At 46.3% G+C, this 12,529-nt stretch overlaps 1 protein-coding gene across 1 annotated transcript in view; it reads left to right on the top strand.

Annotated features, from left to right (window-relative positions):
* Positions 1-5,143, top strand: part of LOC142588897 (uncharacterized) — a 59,003-nt gene extending 53,860 nt beyond the window's left edge. Inside the window, exons 5-6 of the mRNA XM_075700738.1 lie at positions 3,618-3,789; positions 5,129-5,143. Of these exons, the coding sequence (XP_075556853.1) occupies positions 3,618-3,789; positions 5,129-5,143 (187 nt within the window). The remainder of the gene's footprint in view (positions 1-3,617; positions 3,790-5,128) is intronic.
* The last annotated feature ends 7,386 nt before the right edge of the window (positions 5,144-12,529 follow it).

Here is a 12,529-nt window from a genome sequence, read left to right on the forward strand (position 1 = left end):
ATCCATCTTGCTTTGTCCTATGCGAAGTTTTCTTCACACTGATTTCATGCTGCAACCATTTTTTATTGCTTCCTCAATCTTTCCCACGTTTTAATTTCGAATATCCCTTACTTTCTTATTGTGGTCAGTTTTGATAGTTCCCCGAATTCTATCTGATCTCTTGATTTAGACGTTTTCGTGCTTTGTCGTTTCTTTATTAGATCCCTTGTTGCTTGGAAGAGCTTACCTACTTGTTGCCTTTGTGGTTTACCTACCATTTCAATTGCTGCTTCTGAAGTCAGGCTAGTTACGGTTTCATTCATTACATCCATGTTATCTTCATCTTCCTGTCCTAAAGCAGCATATTTGTTTGCGAGCACCAACCGGAATTCCTCTGCTTTTCCCCTTGTTGCGTTTAGGTAGGCCTGTTTCTTCTTGACTAACTTGACTCTTTCTCTCTTCAAATTGAGAGAAATCCTAAACTTCACGAACCTATCGTCACTGCCATTTTCCTCACCTAACACTTCTACATCCTGCACTGGGGGGCATCGGTAGAGAGTATCAATTCTATTTCATTTTGTTTCTCCATAAGGGCTTTTTCAGGTCTACTTTCTGTTACTTCGCTTCTTGAGGAAGGTATTCATTATTTAGAGCCTATTCCTTTGCGCGAATTCTACCAACATCTCTCTTCTAGTGTTCCTAGAATCGATGCCGTAGTTGCCAATGGCTTCTATCCCAGCCTGCTTTTCCTCCACTTTCGCAATGAAGTCACCCATGACTACAGTATACTGAGTTTTCACCTTTCTCATTGCTGATTCCACAGCTTCATAAAAGTGATCTATTCCTTCATTGTCATGAGTGGAGGTTGGAGCGTAGGCTTGTGCTACCTTTAATCTATATATTCTATTTAGTTTTCTTATGACGACTGCTACCCTCTCTTTAATGCTGTAGAATTCATCAATGTTGCCGGCTATGTCCTTATGGATTAGATATCCTATCCTGTATTCTCTCTTGTCTGAAAGACCTCTGTAGCAGAGGACGTGGCCGTTAGTCAGCACTGTACAAGAATCACCAGTTTTTCGAACTTCACGAAGGCCAATAATATCTCAGGCAATACCTGACAATTCTTCAAAGAGCCCTGCTGAGCTAGCCTCAATCGAAAGGCTTCGCGTGTTAAACGTTGCAAGGATCCAGAGATTCTTAGCATCCTCTGCCACGACGCGGGTCTGACCGCCGCCTTGGTCAGGTGCTTTGTGGCCGCTGGGGACTGAGGGCCATGGGTTAATTGCCGGTGTCATGAGGGAGATAACGGCCGAATACTGCACCAAGCAGGCCACTCCCTGTTTTGGAGAGGGAGTGTCTTTTGTAGAAGCTTAGTGAGCCTTAGTATAGTATAGTATAGAGTTAGAATAGCCCCACTGGCTATCGGCATTTTTGCCGGTGTCAAGCCCCACTCCAGGCCTGGAGATTTAGTGTACTGGAGGTGAGTTGGAACTCACCACCTTCAGAGTAGAAGTCCGATGCTCTGGGGAAAAAAACCCCGAGGATTGCAACATCTGACTATAGCAACCGAGCAACCGAGATAGCTCACTCAGATAACCCTGTAGGCGGCGAGGCCACCTTATGGAGAAGACCAGCCCACAGGGTCCTACATGTACGAACGTTCTATGCCGCATAAAAATAGGGAGAAACGAGGGTTCAGTGATTATTTTCAGTGCTTATAACTGGACCAGGAACGTAAAAATATTGTCAGACATGGCACTTACCATTGTTAGGATCGGCCTGCAGGGGTGCTGCTCTGCAAAACTATCTCAGCCCGCGGCAGGTGCTTCGATCGACCCGCGGTGGTGGTGCCCTTCAGAGAACCGGCGAAGACGACAGCGCTAACCGACCATGAACTTCCTTCGGAAAACTGGAGACTACGGCAGCGTTAATCCACCATGCGCCTTCTTCGCAGAGTCGACGACGGCAGCAGGGCTGGCCCCGTTTGGCGGACCGTGAATTGTTGGTTGATTTGCCGTGGCCTTCATGGTCTCTTTGCAGCAAGAAGAGCGTCTCTAACAAAAGCTTTGTGGTACGTCTTTCCTCGGGTCCCAGGATTCGTCACAGTCTGCTGACACTCGTGGTGACTACCGGAAAAAGCTAGCTCTGGAATTAAGAGGCGCCGGCTGGGGCAAACGTGACCACTTGGCTACGAGGACCCGCTCAACTCGGGTTCTGGGAAACCAAAGTGCGTTTGTGAGTGTGTGAGCCCTCCCCCTCAAAGGCGGGTCGACTACGCCCCAACGACTGTGGACGGTCTGATTGGACTAAGGTTGGACAGCAGTTTTCCCTCCCCTAGGGATCTAGGGAGGACAGAGACTTTTTAGGCAGCAGTTTTTCGGCTGCTAGCGGGGTGTGCTCGTGTTCGAGAAGCAGTCTGCTTGGAGCTGTGTGCTCGTGTGCTGTAGTCTTCGTCTTGCGTGCTCCATTTGGGAGTCACGCTAGACTGTCGAAATGTATCTCATGTTTTAATGTAAATATGTAAATAAATCCTGTACACCTAGTTCCTAACGAAGAGCCTGGTCCTCCCTACAACCCCGAACACAACTCCTGACACCATCATAACCCCTCCCATTTCCACGAAATACAAATCTGTTGTAACCTACAGCTATGTCGGGACAATGGGAACCCTATCTGATAGCGGCCGTATCACACGTCCTAAAACTTGAATACCACATTTTATGTTTTTCAAAAGCTATGTTTGAACGAACTCATGTAACGGCGCACATAGATTTTTCATAGCGTTCCACCCACAATCTCGGTGGCATTTGCAGTTCTGCCAGGGCAACGGGCTAAATTCTGTCCCTTTCGTTACACATACTCATAACGCTCTAGAGCGTTATGACCTTCCGTTATGAACTTCCAACCTTCCGATTAGAAGCAGTGTGTTCTAGCTCTGCTCCACGCCACTTGTGCACATAAATAAATCACTTTCTTCGAAAGAAAGCCTGTCTCGAAAGGTTTTGATACCACCTCGTACGAGGAGGCGCGTTATAGCAGTAAAAAACTGTCACACTAGCCTAACGCACTCGAAAAGATCGCCACGTGCTTTGGCAAATAATACACGCACGAATTTATGCAGCGCAGAACACGCCTCCCTTGCGGCATGACGTCAGGTGGTGTTCTCCACTTGCTGTGTGCGAAACGGTCACCACCATTATTCAGCGAGCATATAGAGCGTATACAGATCTGTGGAGTTTCTCCTTGCTTTCTTCAGTTTTTCCGCAGTATCACCTTGGGCTGAGTTGCTCAGAATGGGGACAGCAGAGTTTTGTGCAGTTCATTATCACCGGTGATATTGACGACACGAGTTAAAGGCGCCCTGTAATACTCATTAAAAATCTTGCAACCTGCCTTGGGTATTGAAGGGCACATTCTCGTGAATTACTTTTCCCCTCAAACATATTTGCAAACTGCATGCTTTGTGACAGGACTTCAAAAATAGATATGGAAAAGAAAAGAAGGAGATAACAAGAGAAGGAAAATCAGCTGTACTGACATATAGTGCACATGATATGCTTATGTCTAAGGAATGAGACCAAGTGTTTGGTAGCAAGCTCAAAGTTTCGACTAATTTCTGCGCCTTATTTACACAGGTACCTGGACGTATCGATTTTTCAAAAGGAGGACATATTTCTTGGTTCAGCATCACTTATGCATGTCGGCGGCTTTTCGCTCACTATGTGTCATCTCGGCCATGGCTGTCAGGTCGTCATGGTCCACTCTCCGGATTTTAACATCATTCTGCCTGCGATAGAAAAGTACAAGGCAAGTAATCATTTTTCTAACATAATATCCGCGTGATCTGGAAATGCTGCAGATAAGATATTTGCGCAAACAAAACGAGCATCAAACTTACCTCTTCATTGTCTCGTCTACTCGCATATGCTATTTGACTTTCGAGGAAGAAAACAATAGGCAGGCTAGACGAGCAAACTATAATTAAGGCTCCGATATTAGAATCTGTGACAAAACAAATGCCCCATTAGAGAAAGTACGTTGGCCGCGACAGAAACAGGAAAGAAAAACATGAACTGAAGAGTGGACTAGGGCACATGTAGCAGATATGTACTCATAAGTTCAGCAGTGACATCAAATGATTTTAATGAAGATCAAAGAAAACTAAAATGAACGATAGATTAGAAGAGAGAGAGAAAATAATGCAGAGAAAGGCAGGGAGGTTAACCAGAGGTAGTTCCGGTTGGCTACCCTGCGCAGGGGGAAGGGTTAAGGGGGATAAAAAGAGAAACAGAGTGGAAGGGGGAGATAGAAAGAAAGGGAGAGAAACACGAACAAAGCGCGTACACTACTGAGCGGTAGGGGGCGGCATTCTTAGAGTCTTAATAGCGCGAGTAAGGCCTTCCACGCGGATGTTCTTTCGGAGCATTGGCCTAAAGCTTTTAGTTCTGAAAGTGGACGATCGTCCAACTGGTCCAGTACTCTGCACATCACTTGTCTCTCAGCACTGTATCGCGGGCAGACACAGATAATGTGTGCGAACGTCTCGTCGATGTTACATGTGTCGCATGTGGGGCTGTTGGCCATTCCTATGAGGAAAGCATATGAGTTTGTAAAGGAAACGCCTAGCCACAGACGGTAGAAACATGTTCTGTTCATGTCGTGGTAATTCAGCAGGGAGGTGCATCCGTATGTCCGGAGACAACGAACGCAACCGACACATGGTGAAAACATTCGAGTCCCACAAAAGGCAAAGTACACTCACGGGACACCAATCGCAGCTCAGCCGGAACGTCTGTTCGCGAAAGCGGAATGAAGATGCGTTGACCACTTTCATGTGCAGATCGGGCGGCTTCGTCGGCGTGGTCATTCCCGCTGATGTTACAATGTCCTGGAAGCCACATAAAGATTATGTTGTGTCCCTTGCCATGGCTTTGATGATATATGTGCCGAATTTCTGAGGCCAGTTGTTCATTGGGTCCGTGGCGCGTTGGGATTCGTATGCACTGAAGGGCTGCCTTGGAGTCACTAAAGACTGTCCATTGCTGCGGTGGCTTCTGCTTAATGAAATCAAGTGCAGCAGGGAGCGCCGCGGGTTCTGCGCCCGTCGATGCGGTCACACATGAAGTTCTTAATTTGATCTCCCCAGATTGTGCCGGCATGATGACTGCAGCAGCAGAGCAGTTGAGTTTTACTGAACCATCTGTTTATACATGTTGCCGGAATCTGTGCACGTTGTGAATGTGCTCCAAAGTTGCTTGTTTCAAAGCTTGCAATGGCGCTCCAGCTTTCTTTATGATTCCTGGAATTGTCAGTTGCACTTGTGGCTGGTGCAGACACCATAATGGATCTGACAATCGTGTAGCGGGCGTAAATTCTGATGGCAAGTAGGACTGATGTCTTACAATAGTTTTAGCAAAAGTTGAAAGTGGCCTTTTTGCTGGCAAGCAAGCAAGATGGCGTGAGGGAATCCGAGTCAGGTGTCGGATGTGCGCTCTCAGGACATCTGTATCAATGTAGACTGTCAAAGGAGCGTCTCTGGCTATGGCCACTGTCGCAATCGATGACGTAATTTTGGGAAGACCGAGACAAGTCCTGAGTGGTTGGGCTTGGACGCTCTGGAGTTTGCGAATACTCGTAGTGCAAGTATTTCCTAGTGCAGGTAAGCTGGTACCGCAGGAAGCCCAAAAACAATGCATTATATAGTTGCAACATTGACGGTACTGTTGCGCCCCCAGGACTTCCCGCCGAGAAACGCAAGATGGTCCACAATGGCGGCCAAACGCTTTGTCATGTACGAGATGTGAGGGCTCCAAGACAAGTCTCTATCAATGATGACGCAAAGAAATTGGTGCGTTCGTCTATATCATATAATTTGGTCATTAATCCGCAAAGCATACGGGGCCATCGCTTTGCTAGTAAAAGCAACGAGTGCACATTTCTCAGCGGAAAGCTCCAGGCCTTGTCTTCTTAGGTATGTTGACACAGCCGTTGAGGCTTTCTGAAGTCGTGCGCGGACTTGTACACGTGGCACGCTTGAAGCCCCATATGCAAATGTCGTCTGCATATACGGAGAGCTGAACGGTTTGCGGTAACGAATCAGGGAGACCAACGAGCACCAGGTTGAAAAGGGTAGGGCTGAGTACTCCACCTTGCGGTACACCACGAATGGTACAGCTAGATGGCGTTGGTCCGTCTTCAGTCAAAAAAAGAAAGATCTTCCATTCAAATAGTTGCATATCCAGCGAAAGGTGCGTCCACCAATCCCTAGAGCTTCTAAGGCGTCCAGAATTGCATCATGATCTACATTGCCGTACGCACCTTTAATATCAAGGAATAGGGCCGCAGTGATTCATTTCATATGTTTCTGGTGTTGTACGTATGTTACCAGGTCGATAACGCTATCTATTGACGAGCGGCCACGTCGAAAACCAGCCATTAATTCTGGATAGATGTAAAATTCCAATTACCATTCTAACCGTGTAAGGATCATTCTCTCCATTACCTTGCCGACACAGCTGGCCAGTGCTATTGGCCGGTAAGATGACAATTCCAACGGGGATTTGCCAGCATTGAGGAGTGGAACAAGTATTAGAAGGTGGTTGCGAGAACATGTGCAGTGTTCACGATAAAATGCAAATGAACTCATTTCGTTGCGGTGATATGTAGGAGAGTGCGAGCGTGTAAGGCGTAATAGTCCATCTCGTTCTTTTTCTGGCCTATTAGAAAGACTATGATGGTCCCCTTCCGTCCCTTTTCATTTCTTTCACGCTTTTATTTTTGTCACTCTCTTCTTTCCGTCTTTACTTGCGATTTGCCTTCCCCTAGTGCAAGGCAGCAAACCGGAGGTTTTAACTCTGGTTAACCTTCCTGCCTTTCTCTCATTTGCATCTCTCTCTCTCTTTCTCGTTCTTTTTGTGTCCGTGTTCTGTACGCCCGCCTTGCTCAGCTTTCTGTCGTTGTCAGGAAAATATATCTACGTACGCACACACACGCCCACATACGAACACGCCTGCGCGTTCACGATCCATGCCGCTATGAATCGATGCACAACTGTGCATGACAGCTGCAGACATCGCTCCGCGACATATTTCTCCATGCGCCCGTCGGATTGTATAAACTGCGGCGTAGAATTAACTGAAAGCTGCTCTTTATGTATACAAGTATGCCTTCGGTGTGTATGAGTGCACGGTGTATTTAACATGCACCACGAACAGCCCCCAGCAGACTTATCTACAGCGCGGAAAATGATGTGCTGCAGAGTGCGTTTGCGCTGTTTGTCGAATGTAGGTGATTCGAGACAACCAAGACTACGAGCCTCTCTCTAAGCTTTCCTTGAACGACAGGCCACCAGTAGCATCACTTTCCTTCTTGCAGCCAATATGCAAATGCTTTTAGCCATGTGGGCAAGAGATGGGATAAGCCACGTCATCGCTTTGCAGCTTTTGCCTGGCGTCTTTAGTTACGAAGCCGTTTCTCCTTCAGGAATCGTAATTGTTTTCTTTCTAGCCGCCGCCTTTCTCCGGATTCAACTTCCTTATTTTTAAAATAAATCTGCTTTGTCTCAGTTCGAATACGCGCCCACATTCGCCAGCTTTTTTCCTCTGGAGAAGCGCGGTTATTATACATGTTAAGGGCACACGAGAAAGTTAAGCTCAAGAAGCAAGATAAGAATGTTACTCGAACCTTGCTTCCTTTTCTTTATTTCTTACGCAGGCGACATCGATACTGCTGTACCCAACGTTCGCCCAAAGGCTAAGCGTGTATCCGCTTCTAAGCCAGTCGGACACTAGGAGCCTTAGAAAAGTGATGATTGCTGGAAACACTGTAACCAGCACGCTACTGCAAAGCATAACCAGGAAGCTCCGACTGAAAGGAGTCATACAAGGTACCCTGCAAAGATTTTTTTGTATTTAAAGTAGTAATGCTTAAACTAACACGATCATGCAAACAGCAAGAGTGCGTAGTTATAACAAGATTCGCGAAAAAAAAAATACAGCCGATGGAAAGTGCGACGTTTCTCACGTAATCTCCAGCACTCAGTACATAACCCGTGAAATGCGCTCACGGCTGAGAGAGAGGAAAAATAAGTAAATCGTGCGCGCCTTTACTTGATCTGGAACTCAAAGGGTTTACGCATAAACGGTATATAATAATAGCCGGCGTGGTAGCTCAGTGGCTATGGTGTTGCGTTTCTGACCACGAGTTCACGAGTTCGATCCCGGCAGCGGCGGTGGCATTCAGATGGAGGCGGAATGTAAAAAAAAACGCTGGTGTACCTTGCATTGGGTGCCCGTTTAGGAACTACAGGTGGACAAAATTAATCCAGAGCCGTGGGTAAAGTAGGCGTACTGCTTATTCCTGAAGCAAATAATAAACTAAGATGGGGCGGAATTCACTAAGCGAACTTACGAACAAATTTACGCATAAGAAAAGTCTTACGAAAAAAGCGTATTCACAAAGCTAAAACTGTTCGTAAGATCAGCAAGCTTGCGATGCCCGCAGCTGAAAAGACGATTGTTGTATTCGAAAAAAGGCGTGTAACGGTAGCACCGGTGCGAACTTCAGTACTGGCGCCAATACTAAAAGTAAGTCGATTCAGGAAGCTTAAACAGCCGTCGCAGCTACCGACGCGAAAAGGAATTTCTACGATAGGGGGTATACGGCAGCAGTCTTAAGAACATAATTATGCCATCTGCGCCGCTTGGGCTGACGCGGGTAAGCGTTGGAACGCGCGGCTGCGGTCGATTGGCCGTGAGGTCCCAACTGAGAGTCGAGGATGGCGCGTGCTTATATCTTTATGGTGCGCTCTCGTTTATCGTCTCAAAGTGCATTAATCAGTTTAGTGCATAATTGTATTGGTCGTGCGCTGCTGTAGAACGCAGTAACATTAATGCTGTGCTGCGAACTTGTGCCTTGTCTGATAGGCTGTGTTTCGCAATGCGCGCAATAGCCTGGCTTTTCATATTCGTCATGACACTCTATTCTGTAGCAGCAAATAGAAGTGTGGTGTCCGTTCCTGCCATCTGTCAAGTTTGTCGTTGATGTGTTTGGAGCACTTCTATGTTTTTTTTCTGTGTTGAGCTTTACCTCGCTCATAAGGCTGCGGATGATTATTTTTCCAGACGCTTTTGAGGACCTAATTTTCCATGCGAGGTGAAACGAGGAAAAAACGCCTAAACGACTATTGATAAAAACTTGTTGATGCTGGAGAAATCGATGTGGTCTTCCATGCGGTTAGCCTCAGCCTTCTATTATATTATTGCTCACAGTTTCAATTCAGCACAAAGTCGAAGCGACGTAGTGTTAGTGCCCACGGTGCTGCTCATCCTGTAGCATACGGTGTAAGCGAACGCATACGTACGACGGACGGAAATCCTGGCCATGAAATGAAGCGGGACGTCAATACGATGACATATAAAACATAAATGGCAAATAAAATCGCGGAGCACCATTGATGCGAAAATCATGTCGACTACTTAAACAAGCGTGATGCTGTGAAATAAAATACACCTCCTTAACGAAGCGAATGAGCGTCCCATGAGTCCTCTTGTAACCAATCTTGTTAACGAAAAGAGTACAAGGGCTCTTCTCTGTGGATAACAATTTTTGCGCGAACAAATTCTGTCAGAATGGTCTATACCTCTCGATTCTAATGGGTTGCAAAGTTACATGCCACCATGAAGCGTCGTGTATAATGTCAGCAGGGTGTGGTCGAAAGCGGCCTGCAATCCAATCAGTAGAATGTTACGTGACGCCAACCGTTCATTGCTCCAAACTGTTAACATGCGTTCGGTGCAAAAAAATTATACCCTATAGTGTACCACCTGATATCGCGGCACTTGCATGCACAAGACAATAACAGGCAACAGGCCCTGGGAAGATCTAACGACAAAAGCTACAGTTGACGACAGCCGACATCGTCTTATGATTGGCTGGTGATGCTTATTCTAAACCCCAAACTAGCACCAGTCCTGGGCGAAATGACGTCACTGACGTCTTTTAGTCGCTTGGTGCAACGTTCTTTCTATTTTTTCCTCCTCTCACATAAGAAAGAATTTATACGCGTTTGTGAATTCAGCGCAAGAATTTCCTTGCAGCCGGCGACGGTCTTACGGTGCTCCACGCCTGCTGCGCAGTAGTGAACTCAGCATGATGGCATGAAAAAGCTAGCCTGAGGAGCCTGGTATCGCGAAGTGAACAATGCGAAGCGCACACGACGCTGAGCCTGGTCACTAAAATGCGTCGCATCAGCAAGCTCACAATTTGCGCCGCTCGAATTATGTTGTCTTGTGCGCTCTCACGGCGGCGCACAGTTCGATCACTTAATTCAGTGCGTTTGGACGAAGCTACGAGATTTGTGCGTAATTAGCGGTGTAATTGCATAGAGTATGGATTGTGCTGAAGAACTGAGTGAACTTCTCACCAAGGGCCGTGGTGCTTGCAGCCATTCGGCTGACACTTCGAAAATTCTTTCGATTATGTGGAACTGCCATATTTACGTTCAGCTACTGTGCACCTATCTGCAACACATCAGACTCGCTTCGACTCTGCCTCAGTGATAGTTCAGGCTTCAGATGTTCTAATTAACTACAAGAAAACTGTAAATATACTTATCCGAAATGGCGTCATCCAGGAGACACAATCTCTGCAATTATGTTCATTGCATGCTTAGAAGTATGATGCTATTAGATTGGGAAGGATCAGGAGTGAGGATCAACGGACAATATCTGAACAAGCTTCAGCTTGCTGATGACATTGTCCTGTTCAGAAACGCTGGGTACACATTGCAAAAATTGAAGGAGGACCTTAACCAAGAAAGTGTAAGAGTAGATTGAAGAATAATATGCAGAAGATAAAGGTAATGTTGAACAACTTGTCAAACGAACATGAATTCACGATCTGAAGTAAATCTCTTGAATCTGCGCAGGCGTACGCTTATCTAGGTCAGTTAGTCACTGGAGACCCTGATCATGAGACGTAATTTACACAGGAATGAGAACGGGTCGGAACGCATATGGCCTGCATTATCAACTCATAACCGGGAGCTCACCGCTGTGGTTGAAAATAAAAAGGTTGCAATCATTGCATTCTGCCAGTACTAAGAGAGAGAGGGTAAGCACTGAGTGCACGTGGGATGATGCACAGGGATTGGGAGAACCTGGGAGGGGTCATCATCCTGCAGCGGACATAAATATACGCTGATGACATATTACAATATCCAAAATACGTCCAAAATTTTAGCGCACTGTTGCTCTAAAACCGCATTTCGCTTTGTACTGCGAGGCAGCATTTGCACGTTTACAGAATAGTGTCTGTTGCTAGAGGCGGGGTTAGCCTGGCAGGCTTGGCAGGCAACTGTTCCACCCGAGCGTTTCTTTCTGGGCCAAGTATGTCACCATGTGCCCATGAGTTCCTTTTCTCACAGAAATGTAAAAAGAATGCATGACACTTGCACTGACATTCTTCTGACGGCGGTGCGGTGAACGGGCGAGCGCGGTTGCGCTGGTCAGCGTTGTAGCAGATGCCCGAAAAAGGAACCTGTCGGAAAGGGCTGTGCAGTGATTTGCGGTGAGAATATAGCCTCAACTACAGATGCATGATGTGCGATCTTGCTGTCAGTTGACCGCGATTCTTTAATTCCTTGTCGTTGAATCCGAGCTTTGCTTCCTCCTTGCTCTCATACGGCGCCGTAAGTTAAATGCTCTTCTACTTCGATTGCACCTTTATCTTAGCTCAAGAACTTTTTGACTAAGAAATTGCGTAGGAACGGCACAGCTTAGTGAATTCTGCCCATGATTCTTAGCCACGCAAAGTCCTTGAAGAGTATTTCTTTTTCTTAAAATCACAGTTACCAGGTAAATTCTGAAGTCTGAATACACATCTCCCAGCACAGACCTCGGTGAAAGGCCGAGTTAAAAAGAGGCAGAAGAGCGCTCTAAGAAAAGTTTACACCCTTTGAGTCGTATCTTGCCACACAACAATAAACGTCATCGGTCTTGCCCGCATTTCCTTTCTTTAACGCTGTGAGCCCGGCACTTCCCAGTAACGAACGGCATGCGCGCTATCAGCATGACATAGCATTGTCGATGGGAAAGTAGCGGGCACGGCGTTTTCAAGATAGGAAACTCATGCAAGGCAGATGACGATTATCGTTGTGTGGCAGATGAAAACCCAAAGAGTGTAAACTTTTTTTAGAGTGAGGCTTTAAACAAACTAAAAGCCTGTCTACGCTGAGTTTGGAGGGAAAAAATAGAAATTGACTATGCTGAACCCCAGGCACGAGCTCCAGAAAGGCGATGTTCAATACCCACCATTTGGTTATCGACATCTCTTTAACCTTCTAGAAAAAAGATGCACTGTTTTAATTAAATGCTGCACAAACTCTCCAATTGTCTGTTTTCAAAGCGCCTGACCACTTGATGCCGAATGTGAACCGTACCTTCAGGACATAAATAAGCAGTTTGTCTGGTCCATAACAAGGACTATATATGAGACAACAAGTCCTTAAGCTAATTCGGCCAGTGTCCTTTTTTCCTGCAGCCTACGG

This window comes from Dermacentor variabilis, chromosome 1 (assembly GCF_050947875.1).
Source record: "Dermacentor variabilis isolate Ectoservices chromosome 1, ASM5094787v1, whole genome shotgun sequence".
Classification (NCBI taxonomy): Eukaryota; Metazoa; Arthropoda; class Arachnida; order Ixodida; family Ixodidae; genus Dermacentor; species Dermacentor variabilis.